Source organism: Tachypleus tridentatus, chromosome 6 (assembly GCF_004210375.1).
Source record: "Tachypleus tridentatus isolate NWPU-2018 chromosome 6, ASM421037v1, whole genome shotgun sequence".
In the NCBI taxonomy this organism is placed as follows: domain Eukaryota; kingdom Metazoa; phylum Arthropoda; class Merostomata; order Xiphosura; family Limulidae; genus Tachypleus; species Tachypleus tridentatus.
Window position 1 is genome coordinate 123,036,168 of NC_134830.1, and position 26,868 is coordinate 123,063,035.

The 26,868-nt window shown below is 35.2% G+C and overlaps 1 protein-coding gene across 1 annotated transcript in view; it reads left to right on the forward strand.

Annotated features, from left to right (window-relative positions):
- The window catches only part of LOC143251702 (protein DENND6A), a 47,265-nt gene extending 22,253 nt beyond the window's left edge, over nt 1–25,012 (forward strand). Inside the window, exons 10-20 of the mRNA XM_076502951.1 lie at nt 2,192–2,253; nt 2,675–2,770; nt 3,503–3,597; nt 6,132–6,200; nt 6,911–6,975; nt 8,246–8,335; nt 17,276–17,329; nt 18,921–19,030; nt 24,211–24,313; nt 24,458–24,532; nt 24,752–25,012. Of these exons, the coding sequence (XP_076359066.1) occupies nt 2,192–2,253; nt 2,675–2,770; nt 3,503–3,597; nt 6,132–6,200; nt 6,911–6,975; nt 8,246–8,335; nt 17,276–17,329; nt 18,921–19,030; nt 24,211–24,313; nt 24,458–24,532; nt 24,752–24,874 (942 nt within the window). The 3' untranslated portion in view covers nt 24,875–25,012. The remainder of the gene's footprint in view (nt 1–2,191; nt 2,254–2,674; nt 2,771–3,502; nt 3,598–6,131; nt 6,201–6,910; nt 6,976–8,245; nt 8,336–17,275; nt 17,330–18,920; nt 19,031–24,210; nt 24,314–24,457; nt 24,533–24,751) is intronic.
- The last annotated feature ends 1,856 nt before the right edge of the window (nt 25,013–26,868 follow it).

The window sequence follows — 26,868 nt, forward strand, 5'->3', positions numbered from 1 at the left end:
TGTTTGAATTTGTTGTTATGAGTTCATTGTTAGAATTGATTGTTATTAGTTTATTGTTTATACATTCTGTTAGGACCAGCATGACCTGCAAAACATTTACAGTAGTTTTCATGCCATTAACCATAAGTTTCCTCATTCTATCATTTTCATGCACACAATTTATGCTATGCTTTCTTGCAGGCATTTGTATTAGATTGATAAATCCTGATTTATTTGAAAACTTTTATGAGGTTAGACAAATCCATGTAATCATAAATTTTATTTAATGAAACTATACATAAAGTAAACAATAAAGTATAGTAATGGTACTTATAATAGTGTAGAAATTATGAAACATTTATGAGCATTCAGTTTATAACACAATTTTATGAGTTTAAACAAAGAAACTCACAATAATGATGAATCAAACTTATACTAAAGAAGAAAAAGGAGTCTATGAAATGAACCAAAGCTAAATTATTACAAATGTAAAGTTGTAATAAAGACAAACTTAGCTGAATATGCAGAAACTTCTGAATATGTGTTTACAAAGTGATAAACATGTAATTTGAACAAATGCAAAAATGTAATATAAACCTAAATAAATGAAAAAGTCCTTAGAAATTGTACTTAGTGTTTTTTTCTTTTTTAAGAAATTACATGGAGGTTATATGTTGTTTGTATGCAATAATTTGCAAATAAAAAAAAAAACCATAGTTGAAATCAAAGCCAGTTGTCATGACAACAACATTGTGCCATCAAGAAGTGTGCTTAATTGAATTAAACATTTTGATTAAGTAAACAACAAGTATGGTGATTCTGAATTAAAAAAAAAAAAGAGCCAATATGCAATCCAGACTTCTTGGACAAATACCTTTTTAATGATACAACATTTGTAATGTTTGATCAAGAAATTTGTGATAAAGGTTTGGAACAAACAAATACAAGCATGTTATTTATACATGTTGACTGTTACTGGTTAATTATTTTATATATTCTGTTAAAATTGACCATGATTGTTTAATTTAATTTATATTCTATGCTAGCATTAGCTGTTATTGAATATTAAGATATATTTTCACAACAGTGGTGATGAATTCATTGCATTTAGGTTTTATGTCTTGGTACTCTAATTGTTTGTGCAATGAAAGCTCTTTTAAAAGAATAATGTGTGGTTTATAAAATAATAAAAAAACTTACTGTCTAGAATTAGAATGAGATAAAGTAGGTGGAGAAAGGATGTATTTTACTGATTAGGAACAACTCTTGAAAAATAAACTAGCTTAGGTGGAAAATAAGACAATAGCAGAAGAAAGAAGACACTATAAGAACAGAATAAGCTATAACTGAAATGGTTCTTTTACTATATAAAAGGAACGGAATGAGCTATTACTTAAATGGTTATTTTGCTATACAAAAAAGAAAACAATAAGCTATAGGTTAAATAGTTCTTTTACTATACAAAAAGAGCAGGATAAGCTATAAGTTGAATGGTTTTTTAACTATACAAAAAGAGCAGAATAAGCTATAAGTTAAGCTATAAGTTGAGTGGTTCTTTTATTATACAAAAAGAGCAGAATAAGCTACAAGTTGAATGGTTCTATAACTATACAAAAACGAGTAGAAGAAGGAAGAGGCTATAAGTTAAATGGTTTTTTACAATACAAAAACAAGCAAAGTTTCAAGCTAAACAGTTTTTTTAATACAAAGTTAGAAGATAAATGTTTTGTGGTTTAAAGTCATCCAAACTATGTATGGATTTAAATGCTGAACTTGAAACAACTCAAACCAGCTTAGGTTGAAAGAATGATTATATGTTATAAACACCACTGTAAGTGGTTGAAAGAATGGTTATATGTTATAAACACCACTGTAAGTGGTGACCCTTCAGTTTACAAGTTCAACTAACAACAACTAAGTCACTAGATGATGATTTAACATTCTCTAGTTAAAGTGTTTGATAATATAACCTGCAGTAATCAAATAGGTTGGTATTATATATAAATTGCTGTAATCAGACAGGTTCATAATATAACATACAGTAATGACAGAGGTTTGTAATATAAACTACAGTAATCAGAGAGGTTGGTAATGTAACCTGCTGTAATCACAGTTGATGATATAAGCTGCAGTAATACAAAATGTTGGTAACATAACTTACTGTAATGACAGTTAATGATATAACATTGAGTAATCAGTTTTTGTTTTCCAGCCTGTTGTTGTAATGGCTTCTTCTCCTACTGTCTGTTCAGAACTAGTCCAAGCCCTTGTAAGGTATGTAGCAAACTTAGTTGCTCATGTAATTAATTTCTCCATAAAGACCTTTAAGATGTGCTTTTGTAAATTAACATAGTATAAAATGAAATGTACTTTACTTTGGCAGTTATTCTCACATATCCAGCAACTATCTTTTTGTAAACAACAGAGTGAAGAACAGTAAATTGTGAATCACTAGTTTACACAACAAAGAAATATTTAAAGCATCATTAACTGTATTTAAAAATAATATTGTTAAAATCAATTTTACATAATCAGAGCAACATAAACTATTTTCAAAATAGTTTTTACCTCACCCAAGGTTTCAAGAAATAATATGTTCATGTGTAGAACATTTATTCTGAGAAATAAATCTTTACAGGAGTAGACTGGAACTTTTATGTGCCAGTTTTTTACAAGTTTGTTTTTAATCTTCAAGCATGATCTGGCCTCTACAGTATTGTGCTGATTTCCGACCTTACTTCACCATACATGACAGTGAATTCAAGGAGTATACTACAAAAGTCCAAGCTCCGTAAGGTTTTTCCTTGATGATATTAAATTCAAACAAAATAAAAGTACAATGTTGTTTTTAGGATATGTGCTTTAGTGTTGTACTTCTGCCTTTATGTACTGTACTAGGGAGTTTGGTATATTCTTTTGGTGTTGTACTTGTGTCTTTATGTACTGTACTAGGGAGTGTTGTGTATTATTTTATTTAGTGTTGTACTTGTGTCTTTATGTACTGTACTAGGGAGTGTTATGTATTATTTTATTTAATGTTGTACTTGTGTTTTTATGTACTTTATAGGAACGAGATACATGTACTGTATAAACAAATGTATGTTATGCTGTTCTTTACAGGAACAAGATATACGTACTGTATAAACAAGTGTATGTAATGCTATTCTTTACAGGAACAAAGTATATGTACTATATAAACAAGTGCATGTGTTTATGTACTGTACTAGGGAGTGTTATATATACTTTTATTTAGTGTTGTACTTGTGTGTTTATGTACTGTATGAGGATGTGTTATGTATATTTTTATTTAGTGTTGTACTTGTATCTTTATGTACTGTACTAGGATGTGTTATGTATACTTTTATTTAGTGCTGTACTTGTATCTTTATGTACTGTACTAGGATGTGTTATGTATACTTTTATTTAGGATGTGTTATGTATACTTTTATTTAGTGTTATACTTATATCTTTATGTACTGTACTAAGGAGTGCTATATATACTTTGTCCTGTGGTTTGTTTCAGGCCACCTGTCATACTGGGTGTAACTAATCCTTTCTTTGCTAAGACCTTACAGCACTGGCCACATATCATCCGAATAGGAGATTGCTCCATAAATGGTAAGGTGTATTGTTCATTAGGAAATCTTGTAACAATGTGGCTTAGGTCAGTTTTACCGAAGAAACATGTCTTGAGTGTTGTTAAAGGTTTAATATTTAATTCTGTACATTATGTATTAAAGGGACTAGATGAATTAGGGTTAACATTTGTTTGCCAAAATATAAAAAAAAACCTTGTTCTTTGCCAGTATTTAAGAAATCCAACACTCTTACTGCAGGTCATGTGTCAAAGGCAATGTTATCATGTTTGTTGAATTGGATTGAAAATGTTATCGAACCAATATTTTATGAATTTACATTAATGGTTTTTGTCTCGATGTGTAGATTATAATTTTGTTTAATATTATTCTGTATTCAAATTCATAATTTAAAATTTAATACTTAAAAAAAACTTAAACATGGATTTTTGTACTTCATATGATATGGTGAATGCAGCATTGGCTCACATTAGATGTTTGTGGTGTCAAAATACAAAGTCTATAGTTTTGTACAAATTAGGAACTCAAAGTACCAATATTAAGAAGCTAGAATATAAAACAAGAATGTTATATTTTCTATATGCTGAGATATGTCTTATGTAGTGAATCAAACATAGCAACCCTGTTCACATTTTTCCATTTTTATAGGGTCCCTTGTATATGCTTACTTGTATATTTGACATATGAATAACCAATTGAAAGCATAGAATGTCCCTTTATGACTTTCCTAGACACTTTCTTGTGTTAGGATTCCATCTCATTCTTTCAAATTAAGGTTTTAAGCAGATAGGTTGTGACTTTAGTCTACTTGAAATTTTATATTTTTTTAGACCTAAATGCAGCTTAGTTATTTGATAAATTTTAGTGGAATTCTGCATTGTCAGTATAGTTATTTATGATTTTTCAGTTATTCAACTGTATATATTAAACCTAAAAAAACATTTTGTTCGATATCCTCTACACGTAAAATTTCTTAAGGCTTAGCAATCTATACAAGCAGCAACTAAGTACAAAGGCCATAGCTAGAAGAGATAATTGTTAGCTTTTCCTTTTTATTTACTGTTCTGTGTTTTTTCAATAAATAGTTTAAGAACTTGTTTCTAAATAGTAATATAGTAACAGAACTGTATTTTACCAAATGCTAGTCCACTAAAATACGGCCACGACAAGGAAGACTAAAGGTATAATGGTCAGTTTTGTGTTATTGAATGTGGCATGAGTACATGTACATGATATCGTTGTAGCTCCTGTGACGTTAGCCAGGCTTGGCTGGAAAGTTAATGTAATAAACTTAACAAATTCATGATGAGGAGAAACCCACTTGAAGTAAAAATGTATTATTAAGATGGCTGATATGGGTATTAAAACTTTAATTAAAATAAAGTACAGAACAAGATTTCGACCTTCTTTGGTTGCCAATGGTCAGCTGCAAACTCTGTTTGTTAACTTGAAGATTACCTAAGATTACCTTGAGAATACAAAAATAGCAAATGTATTTATATATAAATGTATAATGTTATGAGATTTAAGCTATTTAGACTAAACATGTATTTTTGTGCTATAATTTGTAACCGTTCTAGAGCAAAAGAAGCATAAGTTATACATTTATTTCATAATTTTTATGGTGGTTATGAGGTTGGTCAGATTGACAGACACCACGTAGTTAGGGTAGAGTAAAAAACAGACAAAATATAAAGTTTTACTGAAACAAATGTTTAAAAAGTTTTTAGGAATTTTTGAGAGTTAACCCAAGTTATATTTTTAGGATGAAGAATAGCTTTTCAGTCATAACATGAAAATCAGTTTATGTTCTGACAAGTAATGAAAGAGACTTGATATTTTCTAAAACAAATCTATTAAAATACTCTTTAGTAAAAACTCTTGCTATCTTTACTAAAAGAAACAAATGTTTTGAACATACACATACATCATTAAAAGCTATGGTATAAGTAATTAATGTGTTAAGAAGACTGGGTGAACGTACTCTGAATAATGTTATATACCACCCAGCATATTGTCTGACCACTGAGTTGTTAAAGTACTTGGTTATATAAATAGTCAGTGGAGTAAACAGGGTATACTTTATGAAGTATTTACTTTATCTCGGAATACAAAGCCTGTCTATTATTATTTCTAATTTAAAGTACAAACCTTATAACAGTGTAGGTGTTAATGCTGTCAACACTTTTCCTACTTCAAATCTCAAACTGTGGTTTGTAACTAATGTCTGCAAACTCCTTTTGCATTCCATTTTGTTATTTAAATTTAAATGGTGTTGGATACTAATTTGATATAATAATAATGTTCTCTCTGCACATATGTATAACTAGAAAATATGAAATTTATTAGTGTCATGTATATATACTATATCAAATTTGTTAATGTCGTGTGTGTGTGTATATATATAATGTGTCAAATTTGTTGATGTCGTGTACATATATGTACTGTAACAGTTATAAAATACAAAAGGTTCACAAGGAATGTCATAGAATAGTAAGAAGGAATATAATTGGTGTGACCTACAGGTTGATGTGGTTATATATGTTTGTGTTTCAGCTCATCTCACTGGACGTAGACACAAGATAAAAAAGGCTGAGAACCTAAAAACACTTGATTCTAAACCAGGTTAGATATTGTTCATGTAAGAACAAGATAATTAACACTAAATATGTTAGCCAGTCTTTGTGTGTAAGGTGAACATTACTTTCTGAATAGTTGTGTGGGACTGGATTGAACATTTTAAATGAACATTGCCTTCTGAATAGTTATGTAGGACTGAACATGTTAGATGAACATTACCTACTGAATAGTTATGTAGGACTGAACATGTTTTAATGAACATTACCTTCTGAGTAATTATGTAGGACTGGACTGGACTGAACATGTTAGATTAACATTACCTTCTGAATAGTTCTGTAGGACTGGACTGAACATGTTAGAAGAACATTACCTTCTTAATAGCTATGTAGGATTGAATATGTTAGATTAATATTACCTTATCATTAATTATGTAGGACTGGACTGAACATAACATTACCTTTTGAATAGTTGTGTAGGACCTGGACATGCTAGATGAACATTACCTTCTGAATAATTATGTAAGACTGGAATGAACATGCTAGATGAACAGTACCTTCTGCATACTTACGTAGGATAGGAATGAACATGCTAGATGAACATTGTATTCTGAATAGTTATGTAGGATTGAAGAGAGTAAATTGGAAGAAAAAGTCATCATGAGTGCTTAAATATAATTAGTATATAATTAACCTGGAACAAGCCTGTAAATTAGTTAACTTGTAAATGGAGAATGCATTAGTTTATTTCTTCAATAGGACTCTACACCAAGTACAGGCCATTCCTGCAGAAAGATAAAATCATTCTGAAGAAGCTGCTGAAGGTAAGTGTAACAGTAATTTATTTAGAAATTCTTGATGACAAGTTTAGTCTACTTTGTTAACTTGAAGATGGCCTAGGGAGGTCAAAGTTTTGTTCTTTTCTTATCAATAAAAGTGTTAATACCCCATACTACCTGTTTTGAGATATGATAATTTAGAAAGTTAGGGATTGAAAGCTAGGCTTAGTAAATCTGTATGTCATTAGTTGGGCTTAAAATGTGTTGGAATTCTTAAAATGGTCTTGGACTTCACACGTGGTAATTTGTTGAAATGCTTCTAGTTGAACCTGGGCCATTTGTTTCCTATTTCCTGACAAAACTACATTAACAAATAACCACACCAGTATATTGTAAATAGTAGTATTGTTGTGGGGAAGAAAACTACATTGACAGATAACAACACTAGTGTATTACAAACAGTAAATTTGTTGATGAAACTTTGTAGAATGGATGGCAACTGCTTGTTGTGGAGACACAAGTGTAGAGGACGACATTTTGAAAGTCTTTCGTCTTTTGTCATCATGAATACTCTGCCTAAACAATCTATCAAAGAGTAATTTTGTTGTGGGGGAAGAAAACTACATTAACAAATAACATAGACATCATTTTCAGTTAATTTTTAAATTTTCATTCATATCAGCCATCATAAGTGGATGTAATGTGTGGTTATGTTTTCTCTCATCAAAGTAAAAATGCTGTTTGGGTTCTAGGTTATTAAATAATTACCAGTGTATTTATATCAACTTACTGCAGATAGTGGGAAGTTTTCATGTGTTAGAATACGTACAATATTTCAAACACTGGTGTGATCATTTTCAGATATTCAAAATTAATTGTTCTGTATTGTATTAAAAAATGATCACAATAGTCAATGAAACATTGTATGTATTCTAACATATAAAAATTTCCAACCATCTACCAGAAACTGGAAATACAGTTGAGTTATACTAAATGGTATTGTTTGGGGGGAGATGACAATATTCCTTTATAACACTTTTGGAGTTGGGAGTTACAGGTGCACCAAACATTAACAGAGCAATAAAACACACAAAAGTGTTAGTATATTATTGAAAAAAATATTCTATTTTTCATATATTTTAAATAAGAATTGAACCTCATCTGAAATGGAAAAGTTGTACTTCAACAGTCTGATTCTTATAAGCAATAAATTTAAAATCTTTCAAAATTCTTTGATATTGTTCATTTCAATCAAAAATTGTATTATTTTAACTCAGTATTTATTAGTTTGTGTTATAAATATTTTTTCTTTCAGGGAGTTCAAACCAAAAGACCCATTGAAGTACAGAATGCCATTTTAAGGCGATATCTTTTAGAATTAACTCAGAGTTTTATGATTCCCTTGGTAAGTTGATCTCTCAATATTTTGTAACTTCATAATGAGTTTATAGTTTGGTTTTATGCCTTACATTTTCAAAATGTGTATTTGTATTTCTTGTCCTACGCCATTCGACCATTTCTGCGATCATTTCATTAGACCTACGTTTGATGATAAATCTACTTCAATCCTCAGATGTGATCAAAGAAAACCTACTTTGTGAAATTATCTTCCACAGTTTTTATTTTTCCTCATAAACTGTTTAAATACTGTAGTAAAGGAAGTCCAAGACCTTCTTTGAATATCAAGCTTGGAATATCTCCACTAGATGGTGTTGGAATGTCCTGCATTGTTTGACTGTTTCTCTGAATGTGTGACAGTAGTTTGATGACAGAATTGAAACTGATGTGGAATTGACTCCATTATGCCATGAACTCTCATGATTAAGTTAAAGTATATTGGGAGACTAGGCTAGGTTCAGTTCAGTATGTCATGAGAGTAGGCCATGTTTAAAGTCCAATATGTCATGAGAGTAAGCCATGTTTAGTCCAATTATGTCATAGGAGTAGGCCATGTTTAGTCCAATTATGTCATGAGAGTAGGCCAGGTTTAACGTTCAGTATGTCATGAGAGTAAGCCATGTTTAGTCCAGTTATGCCATGAGAGTAGGCCAGGTTCATAGTTTAGTTTACTGTGAGAGTAGGCTAGGTTTAAAGTTTCATATAATGTAAGGCCAGGCCAGAGTTAACCCTCTTGCTACAGGCAGATCAAACTGAGAATTTCAGGACCATTTTAAGAATTTCATTGAAAATGTGATTTAAGCTACTTTATTATCATATTACATGAATAAACTCAGCATCAAAAAATAGTAAAGGAATCAAGTTTTGATATTGTGCAAGTCATAAGTTCTTAAGTTTGTATGGAAGTATCTAATATAAATGTCAGTCTTCCTTAGTGTGAGAATATTTGTTCTCTGGGTCTTCCTTCATGTCTAACATGTTCTTTTTTTTTACATTCTTTTTCTGTTTGTGTTCCTGTCTTTGAAATGTTTTTTTTTCATTCATCAATAGAGGAAGTCCCATTGTTCTCCTAAAGTTCCCTCTCATAAAAATATGTTTTGTTCTTAATTAGTTTTATTCTAAGATAGGTTGCTCAGCACATTTGATTGATATTGATCTGAAACTTTATGAGTTGCAAAAAAATTAATAATCTTTGCATTATGTATGCTACATAATTTTATATGTATATATGTATATGTAATTTTTGTATATTATTAATTGACAGTTTGGATGATATAAAGCATGACAGACAGACAAACACCTGGCTATTTTATATGTATATAGATAGTTTAACATAACTCATTTAAGTTTTCAGTGTTTAATATGTAAAGAAATATTAAATCTACATGTTTTAAACTAATATAAATAATGTTAAACCTAACAATTTATACATATTTTAAAATATAATATATAAATAATGTTAAACTTAACAATTCATACGTGTTTCAAATATATAATATATAAATAATATTAAATCTGTTTATACGTCTTAAAAGTTGCAATATATAATAAATATTAAACAAATCTATACCTGTTTTAAAGATGTAATTTATAAATATAGTCCAACCCCCCTGTTACATTCAAATGTTTGTAGTATTCGAAGATAAAATATATATAAAGTTGTATATTTATATAGTAAAGTGTTAGAACAAGAGAATATTTTTATCATTCTTTCCATTTCATGGCCCCTCAGTGTGGATTCCTGTATGTGGTGAGGGGACCTCCCAGAGAAGGTTCTGTTCTTTCAGTTTACCTCCTCTGGGATCTAAACATCCACCCACGTGTTTGCCGTGTGTGGAGACCTGTGAAGGGGAGGAGAGGATCCTAGCGGTTGAGGGATCCAACCCTAACACACCACTTGGATTCCTGTAGGTGGGTGGCCCCCCTAGGGTCAATCGGCTGGTCCACTTGGGTTAGGGTTAACCAAGTACCAGTGTTGGAAGTTTTCAACGGGTGTTGTGGACATTGTGTCTGATGTTGATGTTTGGGTATAGTGCTCACGAAACCCTGGCATTGCTGCAATGTCCTTGCATGACATTGTAGTGCGTACCCTCATAGGGCTCCATGGTGGGTGGAGTCACTGAGTACTGAAATTTTCCTTTTTTCCTATGGATCCTTCTATGAAATATTTAAATAAAATAGTGAAAAAAACAGTGAATAGGTAAACGACCACATCTTGAAGACTCTGAGCAGAAATCTTCAACATCTGTAACACTTGTACCCCAATTTCTTATATTACATTCTCTTTCAGAAAAACCTATAGGGCAAATGTCCCCCTTTTTTATTCAGAAGAGACTAGAGGGACTTGCTGGCTCTCCAAAGTCAGTAAAGAAGCTTCGATATGGAGACATATTGGTTAAAACATCCACATCCCAACACAGTGAACTCCTTGAATTCAAAGGCAATTGGGGATGTACCGATTGAGGTTACACTTCATGCTACTGGATGAATTTGAAGAACGTCTCCGAGTCATAGATTCTTGCTGGTCTCTCCACTCAAGAAGTTTCTGCAGTGAGGCGCATCTCCACTCGCACAGACGGAGTAACTCTGCTGACAAATATCCTTGTTTTGACATTTATATCACCACGTGCACCTGCCACCATCAAGGCAGGTTATCTAATTTGCAGGGTATGGCCGTACATTCCAAACCCTCTTCGATGTTTCCAATGTCAGAGGTTCGGCTACTCAAAGACGTTCTGTCGTGGTTCCCTGACATGTGCTCGTTGTGGTGGCAAGGACCACGATGCCTATGAGTATCACACGGACCCACATTGTGTCAACTGCAATGGTTTCCATCCTTCCTACTTTCGTTCTTGCCCAAAATGGTTGGAGCAAAAAGAGGTGCAGCGTTTGAAAATGACCCATAACATTAGTTATCCTGAGGCTCGGAAACTATTGTCTGCCACTTCATCTCGGACATATGCTGCTACACTTTGTTCCACAACTACAGTGAGAGTACAGACAGATCTCTCTGTACCTCCAAGACAATCATTTTCAAAACAGATGAAAAACCTTTTAACCTCTATGGTTAAAAAGGTTGATGAATCGATTTCTACACCCATCTCTGTTCCTCCCATACATTTCAACAAATCTCAAGATCCACATCCTTTAGTTTCAAATACAGGCATTTCTTCTGATACATTTTTTCTTCAACCCCACGATGCAAAACAATCATTCGTTCACGTCTTCAGTCACTGGAATCCCTTTCCAACAACAAAGACCTGCCCAATCGATCCAGGGCAGGATACATGGAGGTTGATAGACCTCCTCCGAATAAGGACAGTAATGAAAAACGACATGGTCATAAACTTTGCCTACCCGTCATTAAAAATGGCCACCTTGATACAATGGAACTGTCGAGGTTTATGTTCTAATTTGGATGATATCAAAACACTGATTGCTTCCTACCATCCTGTATGTTTTTCCTTACAAGAAACATTTCTCAAACCTGCTGATACAGTCACCATTCAGCAGTTTTCTCTGTACAGAAATGACAGGCTGTGTGATGGACGAGTACGTGGAGGGGTGGCACTGTTGGTTGATCAGCATGTGCCCACCCTGTCTTTGTCACTCAACACACTCTTGGAGGCCGTAGCCATCCATGTTTCCTTGGGTCACACCATCACTGTTTGTTCTCTTTACCTGTCCCCTGGAGAGGCATATGATCAATCAGACCTTGATGCTCTCATTGAACAGTTGCCGTCTCCCTTTCTAATCCTGGAGGACTTCAATAGACACCATCCCCTCTGAGGAAGTGCTGTAATTAATAGGAGGGGTTGCTCTGTAGAGCGTATGCTCTCTGATCACAATCTTTCTCTTTTCAGTACTGGTACTTCCACTTATTTTCACGCACCTAGTCAGTACTTTACTGCTAGTGATCTCTCGGTTTGCTCCCCTTCATAATTTTTCCATTTTTCATGGAGGGTTGACAATAATCCACTAGGCAGTGGTCATTTTCCTATACTTTTGAGAGAGACTGGCCGTGGTCAATGCCACCCTACCCGCATACCCCGGTGGAAGCTGGATCAGGCAGACTGGTCCACTTTCACTGCTCTTGCAGAACTTGATCCTGCCATCGTGAATCAGCCATCAATAGACTACTGTGTGGCAGCAGTAACTGACTGTATTATACAAGCAGCTGCTCAGTGTATTCCTAAAACCTCGACACGTTTTCCACGATATCCTTGTCCGTGGTGGAATCCTGCTTGCCACTTGGTATGGAAGGCTCAAAAACGGGCCTGGGATACTTTCCGTAAATATCCCACACTTTCGAACCGCATCTTTTTCCAATGGGTCCATGCACATGCTAGGTGGGTGAGACGTCAAAGCCAGAAGGAATCTTGGATTAAGTTCACAACTAGCATATCTTCTACCACCAGTTCCAAGGTCATATGGGACAGGATTCGAAATGTCAGTGGGCACTACAATTCTGTCTCCCTCTCCATCTTACTCTCTGATGGCCAAGAGGTAGCTGATTTCCGGAGCATCGCCAATACTCTAGGTGAAAGCTTTTGCCAGGTATCTAGCACTTCTGCTTGTTCCTCCACCTCCTTGGCCATCAAGACTCGGGCAGAGTGTTCACCTCTTTCCTTTCGTACTTACTGTCTTTTTGACTATAATTGTCCCTTTACACTGGTGGAACTGAAAGTGGTCCTTCATCGGTCTGGTAGTACATCTGTTGGACCTGATAATGTACACTATGACATGCTGCGTTATCTCTCTCCTGCTTCTCTTGATATTCTTCTAATTGTTTTTAACCGGATCTGGCAGGAGAATGTTTTTCCTGATGCCTGGCATCAGGCTGTTATCTTACCTTTCTCTAAACCTGGGAAAGATCCCAGGATTCCTTCACATTACCGTTCAATTGCTTTGACGAGCTGTCTCTGTAAGATCTTGGAGAGGATGGTTAATGCTCGTCTTGTTTGGTTCCTCAAATCAAACAACCTCCTCTCACCCACCCAGTGTGGGTTCCGATGACAGCACTCCACCATGGACCACCTAATTCGACTTGAAACATTAATCAGAGAAGCCTTTCTCAAATGCCAACATCTTGTTTCAATATTCTTTGACATTGAGAAGGCTTATGACACAACATGGAGGTATGGCATTTTGTGAGACCTCCATATATATGGGTTACGTGGCCATTTACCCATGTTTATTAATAATTTTTTAATGGACAGGAGATTCCAAGTTCATGTGGGTTTGACACTTTCCTGTTCTTTTGTACAAGAACTTGGGGTCCCTCAGGGCTGAGTTTTGAGTGTCACACTTTTCAGTATAATGATAAATGCCATCACTGAACAATTCCATCTTACTGTTGCAAACTGCCCTCAGTCGTGTACTGAAGTGGACCACGGCAAACGGCTTTAATTTTTCTCTCTCTAAAACCGTTTGCACGCACTTTTGCCACCAATGGGGTATCCACCCTGATCCTGAACTCCATATCGGTGAAGTTCTCTGCCAGTGGTCCCTGAGACCAAGTTCTTGGGGCTTATCTTTGACCATGAGCTGACCTTTATACCACACTTAAAGCAACTACGGGTCAAATGCGCAAGAGCACTGAACATCCTCCATGTCCTTTCTTCTGCCAGTTCAGGAGCGGATTGATGTTCTATGTTAAAGATATATCGTGCTCTTATTCGTTCAAAACTCGACTATGGATCAGTTGTCTGTGGCTCTGCTAGACCCTCAGCCTTAAAGATGCTGGACCCCATTCATCATAAAGGACTTCCCACACCTCCCCAGTTCAGAGCTTATATGTGGAATCTCATGAACCTTCTCTGCACCTTTGCCGTTTGCAACTGCCTTTACTGTATTCTTCGAAACTTTGCTTCTTACCAAAGCATCCCACTTGTGGACCTGTTTTTCTTCCTCAGTGGGCCTTACTTTTTCAAAACAGACGATCTTCCATTGCTCCTTTTGGCCTTTGCATCCAGGTGCAATTGGATGAATTAGATCTGTCCTTGGAAGACATTGTTGAATCCACTGGCCAGCCCATCCCCCCATGGCTTATTACAGCCCCCAAATGTGACCTTTGTTTAAGTCATCTAAAAAGGCAGATACTCCCAATTGGAAGTGCCGTCTTTTATTTACTGAACATCTTTTGAACAACCTTTCTATTCCAATTTATACGAATGGTTCAAAATCAGGTGACTCTGTGGGCTTTGCCATGGTTTGTTGCGGTTCGGTGGTTGTGCGCAGAATCCCCTCTACAGCTTCTGTGTTCACTGATGAACTGTATGCCATATCTCTTGTCCTGGATCAAATTGAAGCTGAGCAGTACTCCAACTGCACTATTTATTCTGACTCCCTTAGTTCTCTGCTGGCCTTGGACTCACTTCACGTTGGCTCACACCCTGTTCTTGCTGATATTCAAAACCGACTAGCCCATTTCTTATTAACATCTACTTCTATCCAGTTTTTCTGGATACCAGGCCACGTTGGTATCCGTTTGAACTACCCATTAGTCATCCTGGCGAGTTGTTATTACACTTTTGCTGCATGTCATTTAACACTTTTATTACTTTACCTTTTAGTACTGGCCGTAATGACACATAACCCAAAACCAGGACTGGAAAGACCAACTTCAGGTGACTGATGGTGGTTCTTGTACTTACCTGTTAGTCTTCCTGGCAGGTTATGATCATTACCATTCTGCTACAGGAAGTCCTTTACAACTTTGTAGACTGGATGTCAACATTGGTTTTATGCCAGTTTCTGTTTTTAATTGCTGTTTTGTTTTTAACTTTGTTTCCTTTTACAAATTTTACTCCATTTACTTTACTTTTACCTTTTTACAGGACATTTGGCTAATTTTTATTACAATTTTGCTGTATGTCTTTTAACACTTTTCTTATTTTACCTTTTGATAATGGCTGTTATGACAACATAACCCGGAACCAGGACTGGAAAGGCCAACTTCAGGTGACTGACGGTGGTTCTTGTACTTACCTGTTAGTCTTCCTGGCGGGTTATGATCATTACCATTTTGCAAGAGAAAGTCCTTTACAACTTCTCTTACTCTGCTTTCTCTCTTAACATTGTAGACTAGGTGTCAACATTGATTTTATAATTTTTGTGTTTTTCAATGATGTTTTGTTTTACCTTCATTCCCTTTTATGTATTTTACTACATTTAATTTATTTTTACCTCTTTACTGGACATTTGGTGCAGATAGCCCAGCTGCTTTGTGCCATAAAACACTAAATCAATCAATCAATCCATTTCATGGTGTTAATTCTTTCATCATATCATTATGGAACGTAAATTCCAACAGGATGGTAATGTTCCACTGATCCTTGTTAATAATTGAATAAGCCGGGGTGAGAATACTTATCATTGTTTAAAATTCCCATATACTTGTACCAAGGGCATGTTATAATGGTTCTGCCTGAATGAACATAATGATCAAATTTAAGGTCTGAAATAATTGTTATGGTACCCCATGCAGTGTCTTAACTATATAGAAATAAACTTACATATGGTACTGGAGTATGCTAAAAGAAATCAATTTAATAACACTCCACAAATAGACTTTGATAAAGAAAAAAGCATTAAACACTATATAAAGTTTTCTTGTCCTGTAACAGCCTATGAAACATAGAGAATCCTCAGTAGAACTGACTTTACATAGAAGCTATACGTGATGCTGGTTAGACTGTCCATCAAATTGCAACAGATTTGAAATGCTCACCAGACACTGTCAAGTAAACCATAGATCATGAGACTAAGACAGGTAAATTTGACAATATGAAAGGAAGAAACAGAATACCTGAACTCAATGATGTTGATGTTAAATACCATTGTTTATGTAGCCTTCAGGACAGAAGGAAGGCTGTCACTGATACCAAGCATGAGATAAATGGCCACGTACCAAATGATAGAAAAGTGTCCAGATATACAGTATCAAAAAGACACAATAATAATGAATTACTTTGTTGGGTAGCAGTTAAAAAGTAACTTTACTTCAAGCTCCAAATATTGTCAAGAGAGTGAAATTTGCTAAAAAGTACAAAAACTGGACTACAGATAACTGGAAAAAGAGTGTTATGGATAGATGAGTCCAAGTATGAAATATTTGGTTCAAAGCACAAGCTATATGTCTAGAAGAAGAAAGGTGAAAGATACTTAACTCAATGTAGAGCACCTACCATGAAGCATGGGGAAGGGAATATAATGGTGTGAGGGTGTTTCTCTGCTGAGACAACAGGAGATATTTGCAAAAATATATGGAATAATGTATCAGCAGGAGTGCCATTAGATACTGATTTGTCATGGTGTAGCCAGTGGTTTGTATATTATTGGTAAAAAAAACGTACTACCAAGAAGATAATGACCACAAACACTCATCCAACCTATTCAGAAATTAGCTAAGAAAGAAGCTGCTGGAGTCATTCAACTGATACAACAACCCCACAGAACCCCAACATCAAAGCAGTTGTGCATATCTGGAATTTGATTGATTAACAAATCAAACATTACTTCCAAGGAAACTTTAAACTTTATGAAAGTGTATTAAGAGACATTTGGAGTAAAATCCCAAAGGACACAGATTAAATATGCTGTAACAATGCCTGAAAGACTGTGTAGTTATTAAAACTAAAGAAGACACATAAAATATTAACTGTTTATTGAACTTAAACACTTCAACTGGGTATCTGTTGTACTTTCTATGAGATTAACAAAATTTTGATGGTTCATCTGTGATTGACCTTCCATTGTTCATTGAAAGTAGCCAGAAATCTAATTTAATTTCTCCTAACACATTTGCACAGTAGTTTATATACAGCTTGGTTTAAAGCTCTTAAGTTTCCATGGTGCTTTGGTTTAATTCTTAGTTACATTGTTTCCCATGATGTTTTCATATAGATGTTAAATAATGTTTCTAATGTTCTTTCTGTTTTGTCAGGAAAGGTATATGGCTAGTCTGATGCCTCTTCAGAGAAACATATCTCCTTATAAGGTTAGTGATAGTTGTATATCTAAAAACAGTGTTAATTGAGAAACATGTCCTTACAAGGTTAGTGATAGTTGGATATCTATAAACAGTGTCAACTGAGAAACATACCTACTTACAAGGTTAATGGGAGTTATATATATCTAGAAATAGTGTTAACTCAGAAACATATTTCCCTGCTTTACAATAGTGTGTACATATTATGCTGTTTGTTAACACTATCACTGTTTACAGTACTGTATAGATAACAGGCTACTTCCTAACAGTCTGTTTTACATTAATGAATAGATAACACATTACTTCTTAACAATTGCACTGTTCTGTGGTATTTTGCAGATAAGGTACGAGTTTAATATTTGATTGCTTATGGTGTTATGTAGATAATATACTATCAATATACTCCTTGTAATGTTTTGTTCTTCAACCTTAGTATGTAGATGGTAGTTTAATATTGTATTGTTTAACAGTAGTGTAAAGATAAGATGGTAGTTTAATGTTGTATTGTTCAACTGCAGTTTGTAGATAAGATGGTAGTTTAACATTGTATTGTTCAACTGTAGTATGTAGATAAGATGGTAGTTTAACATTGTATTGTTCAACTGTAGTATGTAGATAAGATGGTAGTTTAACATTGTATTGTTCAACTGTAGTATGTAGATAAGATGGCAGTTTAACATTGTATTGTTCAACTGTAGTATGTAGATAAGATGGCAGTTTAACATTGTATTGCTCAACAGTAGTATGTGGATAAGATGGTAGTTTAACATTGTATTGCTCAACAGTAGTATGTGGATAAGATGGTAGTTTAACATTGTATTGTTCAACAGTAGTGTGTAGATAAGATGGTAGTTTAACATTGTATTGTTCAACAGTAGTATGTAGATAAGATGGTAGTTTAACATTGTATTGCTCAACAGTAGTATGTGGATAAGATGGTAGTTTAACATTGTATTGTTCAACAGTAGTGTGTAGATAAGATGGTAGTTTAACATTGTATTGTTCAACTGTAGTATGTAGATAAGATGGCAGTTTAACATTGTATTGCTCAACAGTAGTATGTGGATAAGATGGTAGTTTAACATTGTATTGTTCAACAGTTATATGTAGGTAAAATGGTAGTTTAACATTGTATTGTTCAACAGTTATATGTAGGTAAGATGGTAGTTTAACATTGTATTGTTCAACAGTTATATGTAGGGAAGATGGTAGTTTAACATTGTATTGTTCAACAGTTATATGTAGGGAAGATGGTAGTTTAACATTGTATTGTTCAACAGTAATATGTAGAGAAGATGGTAGTTTAACATTGTATTGTTCAACAGTAGTATGTAGATAAGATGGTAGTTTAACATTGTATTGTTCAACTGTAGTATGTAGATAAGATGGTAGTTTAACATTGTATTGCTCAACAGTAATATGTAGGGAAGATGGTAGTTTAATATTGTATTTTTCAACTGTAGTATGTAGATAAGATGGTAGTTTAACATTGTATTGTTCAACAGTATTATGTAGATAAGAGGGTAGTTTAGTATTGTATTGTTCAACGATAGTATGTAAATAAGGTGGTAGTTTAATATTGTTTTATAAACATTCTTAGGGAACTCCACAGCTTGGTCCTTTTAACCCAGATGATTTTATTAAAACTGTTGATCAGTCCGGTCCACAGCTGACAACAGGTATTAAAGGTGATTGGTCAACATTGTACAGGTAAGAAATGAAGACAATAATCTTGTTGTCAAATTTGCACAACAAATTGTGGTATAGATGAAATAATGATTGTTCCAAGGTATGTGTCTGTAATTTTTTTACTGTCATATAGTAGAACTTGTTTATATATACCAAGGTATGTCTCTGTACTTTGTTTAATTGTTGTGTAGTATAACTTGTTAACATGTACGAAGGTATGTCTCTGTACTTTGTTTAACTGTCATACAGTAAACTTGTTAATATGTATGGAGGTTTGTCTCTGTACTTTGGTTGGTTGATTTAGTGTTTAATGGCACAAAGCAGCTAGGCTATCTGCACTAAACGTCCAGTAAAAAGTTAACAGTAAAGTAAATGAAGTAAAATTCATAAAAGGAAATGAAGGTAAAACAAAACAGCATTTAAAAACACAAATAGCACAAAACCAATGTTGACATCTCATCTACAATGTTAAGAGAGAAACTACAGTAAGAGAAGTTGTAAAGGACTTTCTGTAGCATAATGGTAATGATCGTAACCCACCAGGAAGACTAACAGGTAAGTACAAGAACCACTGTCAGTCACCTGAAGTTGGTCTTTCCAGTCCTGGTTCCAGGTTATGTGTCATTATGGCCATTTTCAAAAAGTAAAGTAATAAAAGTTTCAAAAGACATGCAGCAAAATTGTAATAATAACTTGCCAGGATGACTAAAGGGTAGTTCAAATGGATAGTTCAAACAGCAGCATCAGCCACCTTAAGTTGGCCTTTCCAGTCCTGGTGTTGAGTTATTTAATGTTATGGCCATTTTCTAATTTCAAATTGAACTTGAGAGATTGTGATTTTTAAAAGGGAATCACATTAAAAAAGGTTTAATGTATAAATTTAAAACTTAAACATTAAAAACATTAATGGCCTTTTAAAAACTAAAAACTTTATCAAGATGTACAGTGTTACCATTACCAATAACACTGTCTAATGTTATGGACAAACTTTGGGACTGAACAGTGTTAAAATGGTGCCGTCGTTGAGAGTCGTAATGATGGCAAGAAAGTAAAATATGGCTTATAATGATCTGAGTGTTACATAGACTACACACTGGTGCATCAGTTTCAGATAAAAGAAAATGTTGAGTTAAAAAACTGTGACCAATACGTAGTCTACTTAGAACAACTTCCTCCTTCCAATCCTTAAAGAAGCAAGAAGGCCAAAGTACAATATAGGGTTTTAATTGGGAAAAGCTTGTTTTCGCGTTGCTCACTCCAAGTCGACTTCCAGATGGCACGAAGCCAAGCCTTGAATACAGGATCATAGTCCATGTATGGAATAGGCACAGTGGTGATAGTGCCAGAGCAGATAGATTTAGCTGCCATGTCTGCAAGCTCGTTCCCACGAATACCAACATGGCCTGGTATCCAGAAAAACTGGATAGAAGTAGATGTTAATAAGAAATGGGCAAGTCAGTTTTGAATATCAGCAAGAACAGGGTGTGAACCAACATGAAGCGATTTCAGGGCCAGTAGAGAACTAAGTGAGTCAGCATAAAGAGTGCAGTTGGATCAATATGATCCAGGGCAAGAAAAATGGCATACAGTTCAGCAACGAACACAGAAGCTGTAGAGGGGATTCTGTGCACAACCACTGAACCGCAACAAACCATGGCAGAGCCCACAGAGTCACCTGATTTTGAACCATCCATATAAATTGGAATAGAAAGGTTGTTTGAAAAATGTTCAGTAAATAAAAGACGGTACTTCCAATCGGGAGTATTTGCTTTTCTCAGATGAGTTAAAGAAAAGCCACATTTGGGGACTGGTGGGATGGGCTGACCAGTGGATACTACAATGTTATCCAAGGACAGACCTTATTCATCCAATTGTGCCTGGACGCAAAGGCCAAAAGGAGCAATGGCAGATTGTCTGATCTGAAAAAGTAAGGCCCACCGAGGAAGGAAAACACAACCCCAGGTGGGAGGCTTTGGTAAGGAATGAAGTTTTGAAGAATATAGTAAATACAGTTGCAAACTGTACAGTACAAAGAAGGTTCATGAGATTCTACGTATAATCTCTGAACTGGGGAGGTGAGGAAAGCCCCAGTGCAGAGTTGAAGTCCTTGATGATGAATGGGGTCCAACATCTTTAAGGCCAAGGGTCTGGCAGAGCCAAAGACCAGTGATCCATAGTCAAGTTTCAATCGAATAAGAGCACTATACAACTTTAGCATAGAACATTGATCCATTCTCCAACTGGTGGTAGAAAAGACACGGAGGATGTTCAGTGCTCTTGTGCATTTGACCCACAGCTGCTTGATGTGTGGTATAAAGGTCAGCTTATGATCAAAGATAAGCCCCAAGAACTTGGTCTCAGGGACCACAGGCAGTGAAACTTCATTGATACAGAGTTCAGGATCATGGTGAATACCCCATTGGCAGCAAAAGTGCATGCAAATGGTTTTAGAGAGAGAGAAATTAAAGTCGATTGCCGTAGTCCACTTCAGTACACGATCATGGGAAGTTTGTAATTGCCGCTCAATATATCTCATGTTCAACGACTGACATGAGATGTGAAAGTCGTCAACATGGAGCCCGTTTGCAACACTAAGAGGGAGTTGTTCAGTGATGGCATTAATCTTCATACTGAAAAGTATGACACTCAAAACACAGCACTGAGGGACTCCAAGTTCCTGTAGAAACGTACGGGAAAGTGTCGAACCACCACAAACTTGGAATTTCCTGTCCATTAAAACATTTTTAATAAAAATGGGTAAATGGCCACGTAACCCATATATATGGAGGTCTCGCAAAATGCCATACCTCTATATTGTGTCATAAGCCTTCGCAATGTCAAAGAATATTGATACAAGATGTTGTTTGAAAAAGACTTCTCTGATTGACGTTTCATGTCGAATCAGGTGGTCCATGGTGGAGTGCTGTCGTTGGAACCCACACTGGGTGGGCGAGAGGAGGTTGTTTGATTCAGGGAATCAAACAAAATGAGAATTAACCATCATCTCTAAGTTCTTACAGAGACAACTCGTCAAAGCAATTGGATGGTAGTTTGAAGGAATCTTGGGATCTTTCCCAGGCTTAGAGAAAGGTAAGATAATAGCCTGGTGCCAGGCATTACGAAAAACATTCTCCTGCCATATCCAGTTAAAAGCAATTAGAAGAATATCAAGAGAAACAGGAGAGAGATAGCACACCATGTCATAGTGTACATCATCAGGTTCAATAGATGCTCTGCCAGACCGATGAAGGGCCAGTTTCAGTTCCACCAGTGTAAAGGGACGATTATAGTCATAGAGACAGTCAGCTTAAAAGGAAAGAGGTGAATGCTCTGCCTGAGTAAGATCGAGAGGGTGAAAGAATTGTAGTGCCCACTGACCTTTCTACTGACTCTGTCCCATATGACTTTGGAACTGGTGGTTGAAGATATGCCAATTGTGAACTTAATCCAAGATATCATCTGGCTTTGACGTCTTACCCACCTTGCATGTGCATGGACCACCTGGAAAGTGATGCAGTTTGAAAGTGTGGGATATCTACAGAAAGTATCCCAGGCCCGTTTTTGAGCCTTCTGTGCCATGTGGCAGACAGGATTCCACCACGGACGATTCTCTTGGAGGCACAGAGAGATCTGTTTGCATTTCCACTGTAGTTGTGGAATGAAGTACAGCAGCATACATCCGAGATGAAGTGGTGGACAGCAATTTCCGAGCCTCAGGATAACTAATGTTCTGCACCTCTTTTTCCTCCAACCATTTAGGGCAAGAATAAAAGTAGGAAGGGTGAGAACCATTGCAGTTGACACAGTGTGGGTCCGTTTCACACTCATAGGCATCGTGGTCCTTGCCACCACAATGAGCACATGTCAGGGAACCATGACATTACGTCTTAGAGTGGCTGAACCTCTGACATTGGAAATATCGGAGAGAGTTTGGAATGTATGGCTGTACCCTGCAATTAAGATAACCTGCCTTGATGGTGGCAGTGGACATTGTGATGTAAATGTCAAAATGAGCATATTGGTGGGCATTGTAATTCCATCTTTGTGAGTGGAGATATGCCTCACTCAGAAACTCCTGAATTCAAAGTAGCATGAAGTGTAACCTCTATAGGTATATCCCCAATCGCCTTTGAATGCAAGAAGAGTTCACTGTGTTGAAATGTGAATGTTTCCACCAATATGTCACCAGATCAAAGCTTCTTTGCTGACTTTGGAGAGCCAGCAAGTCCCTTCAGGCCCTTCTGAATAAAAAAGGGGGTCATTTGCACTAAAGGTTTCTCTGAAAGAGAATGTAGGATGAGAAAATGAGGTACAACTGGTGGTATAGATGTTGAAGATTACTGATCAGAGTTTTCAAGATGTGGTCATTTACTAATTGGCAATTTTTTCACTATTTTATTTAAATTTTTATTTGGATGATCCATAGGAAAAGAATATTTCGATGCCCACTGACCCCACCCACCATGAAGCCCTATGACGGGATGCACTTGCAATGTCAAGGAAAGACACTGCAGCAACACCAGGGTTTCATGAGCACTATACATAAACACCAGCATTAAATACAATGTCCACAACACCTGTTGAGAACATCCAACACTGGTACTTGGTTGACCCTTGTCCGAGTGGATCATCCAATTGACCCAAGGAGGGCGACCCAAAGGCTGCCTATCTACAGGAATTCAAGGCCAAAGTGGTATGTTAGGGTTGGACCCCTAACCACCAGGATCCTCTGCTCCCCTTCACGGTTCGTCACGCATGGCAAACACGTGGGTGGATGTTTAGATCCCAGAGGAGGTAACCTGAAAGAACAGAACCTTCCCTGGGAGGTCCCCTCACCACGTACAGGAATCCACACCGAGGGGCTCTGTACTTTGTTTAACTTTTGTGCAGTATAACTTGTTAGTATGTACCAAGGCATGTCTGTACTTTGTTTAACTGTTGTTTAGTAGAACTTAATGTGTACCATAGTATGTCTCTGTACTTTGTTTAACTGTAGAACATGTTTGGTTAAGGAGGTGCTGAAAGTGATGTTCCAAAACTAAATAGTAAACAAATAGAATCCATGAAACTGCCAGTGGTTTCCATTCTGAATACGTTGTTAGTTTGAGTTTTGTTTTATGATATAACTGAAAATTGTGAAACTTATGGTTATTTTTATGTCGTTTTTTTTTCCCCATATGTTAAATCTGTATTTTTTTCAGACGCTTCTTTCGTTGCGTCAACTTTGCTGGCTGGTACAATACCAGGTATAGTGAGGTAACTCAGAAATTGCAAGCACTGCATATTGAGGCCATCTCAGATGCTGTAAGTTTATTTCTTCAAAGTGTTTATTTTGTAAAAGTTAGTAATCTTAAATAACTTATTATACCTCTCAATGCATGAATGTTTTTTGACATGTTTGATGCTTATTTCTCAGAATCAAAGTAGCTAAGAGTTATTTTCTTGTAGGATCTGTTGCAGTGGGTGCAGGACAAGCAAGAAGTACAAGTTGTTGACTTAGTTCTTCGTCTCAGAGATAAAATGGTAGATTGAATTTCAAACAATTTATAATTACTATATGTACATGATTGTTTGAATTTATAACAGTCAAAATAGTATTATGTGCATACTTATGTCTTTACTAGAGTGGTTACTTTGGTTACTTTCTTACCAGATCAGCCAAGATCGTACTTTAGTTACATGTTCTCAAGTTTTACTTCTCAGTTCTGAACTTTATTAGAGGATATTTTATATTTGTTCCAGATGACAGCAGAAACTGAGAAGTTGCCACTTTCTCCAGAAACATTGTCAAAGTTACACGGCCACATGGAAGGTATTATAGAAACACTACCTGATGATTTACGCAGTGTACTCAAGTCCAGTTGACCTGGAAAGGTGGGGTTATTGTAAGCCTGATACCAGTACCTTGTGATATTGTTCATGCTTCAGATATGTCTTAGAAGTCAGCAGTGGAGGTGCAAAAGTGGGGTTTAAAGTAGTTTTTGTTCAATGAAGGATTCATCACAAATAGAGATGTTACAAGTAATGGTAGGGAAACAGGTGTTACCAAGTAGTAATACAGAAACAGGTGTTACAAGTAGTGGTACAGAAACTGATGTTACAAGTAGTGGTATGGAAACTGATTATCGGTAATGTGTAGGTAACGTGTGTTACATCTGGTTTTGTGTATTTGGCTTCTGCAGCTGTCTACTTTATTACTTAACCGTAACGTTAGGTAGCATGTGTAACATCTGGTTTTGTATAATTTCTTAGTTCATGGTTTATACCTTGCTATAATTATTTTGTCAGACTTAAGCTATCATATAGCTTAATTGTAGCTTGTCTTGTGTAAGTTCTGGTGGATTTGTTCAGTCATTCAAGGTCTTCAGATGTGACAAGTTGAACAAGACAGTAGTTTAAGTTTAAAAGAATTACAGAAATAGAAATTTCTGTGGAGTGCTCACTGATGTAGAGCTCTGGTACATTTAAGTGATACAAGAAATGTTATTAGAGATGGGTTCTATTGCAAAGCTGGACTGTTTGAGTGTAGGATTTCTCTGTCATTTAGAAAGGTATTAACATTCTAATTGTCACTACATTCTAAAAATCTACAGTTTTTAGTGTCATATGATAGAAAGTTCTTACTGTAATTACTTTTCTAAAAATTGACTATTTTTAATACATATAACCTGTACCAGTAGTTACATTTTAAAATTACTTCTTACTTCTATATACTGGACAAATCATACGAGTCATTAAGTTTTATAGAACTGGCTGTTGTGGGTGACTAGTCATTCTTTACATTTTAAACATTAAATGGTTTCATTATGAGTAACTAACTTTGCCAGTCATTGTGTTATAAATTGTAGTGAATGTGAAAGGCTATGATGTAAAAACACTGTTTTATAATACTTGTGGTGAGCACAACAAAGATAGTACATTGTTTAGCTTGCATTTAATAACAAACAAACATTTGAAAGGACTGACTGCTTGTTGTGCTCAAGTGATTGACCTTAATAGTTGTGCCACTTTAAACATTAGAATATTGGAGGTTCTCCCATGAAGAAAAGAAATCCCATTTAAATTTTTATGCCTAGAACATTGTTCACTTTCAGTCTTTATGTATGTTTAATTATAATAATTTACATGGTAATTAATTATTGACATAAAACATGCTTTATTAACAAGCTAATTCATGGGTGACATGAAACATGCTGTTTTTACACATTAACTGGCAGGAGATATAAAATGTCTTATTATTAAATTGGCTGATATGTGAAATAAAATATTTTATCAACATGGGTGATGAATACTTAGAGAATGTTTCTTTAGTGTGTTGGATGCCTGAAAAATGAAGGATCACAGAAGCTTTCCTTGTTGAACTGTGTTTAATAAAGTTATTTATGAGTTAAGGAAAACTCCTTCTGAATAGCATGATACAGATCATAGTATAAAATACAATATTTTACTACTTTAAATATAAGGTCGTAAGGCACAAAACTTTGTTTAGTATAAAGTTAGTACAAACCACGGACCAAGAAAGGGAAGTTAAGGAATCCAAGACGTGTTCGTCTTGCCAAAAACTGTGGTTTGTTCATTTTTCTAAAGTTTAATTTATTCTCCAAACTAATTAAGGTGTCTTAAGATATTTTGGATTGGTTGTAGCCTGAAGAGAACTTACTTAAAAAGCTGTAATTTTATACAGCTTGAAAGGTCAGACTTAGTATTAATAAAAACAAACCTTTATGTCAGTGAATTGTATTGTGAGAAGGTACATGTGGTTGCCTGGTTACATAATCTTATTACTTCAATTAGATTTGAATAAAAAATAGTAAGAACAATTTGTTCTTATAGACAGTTCATGTAACTACTCAAACTCA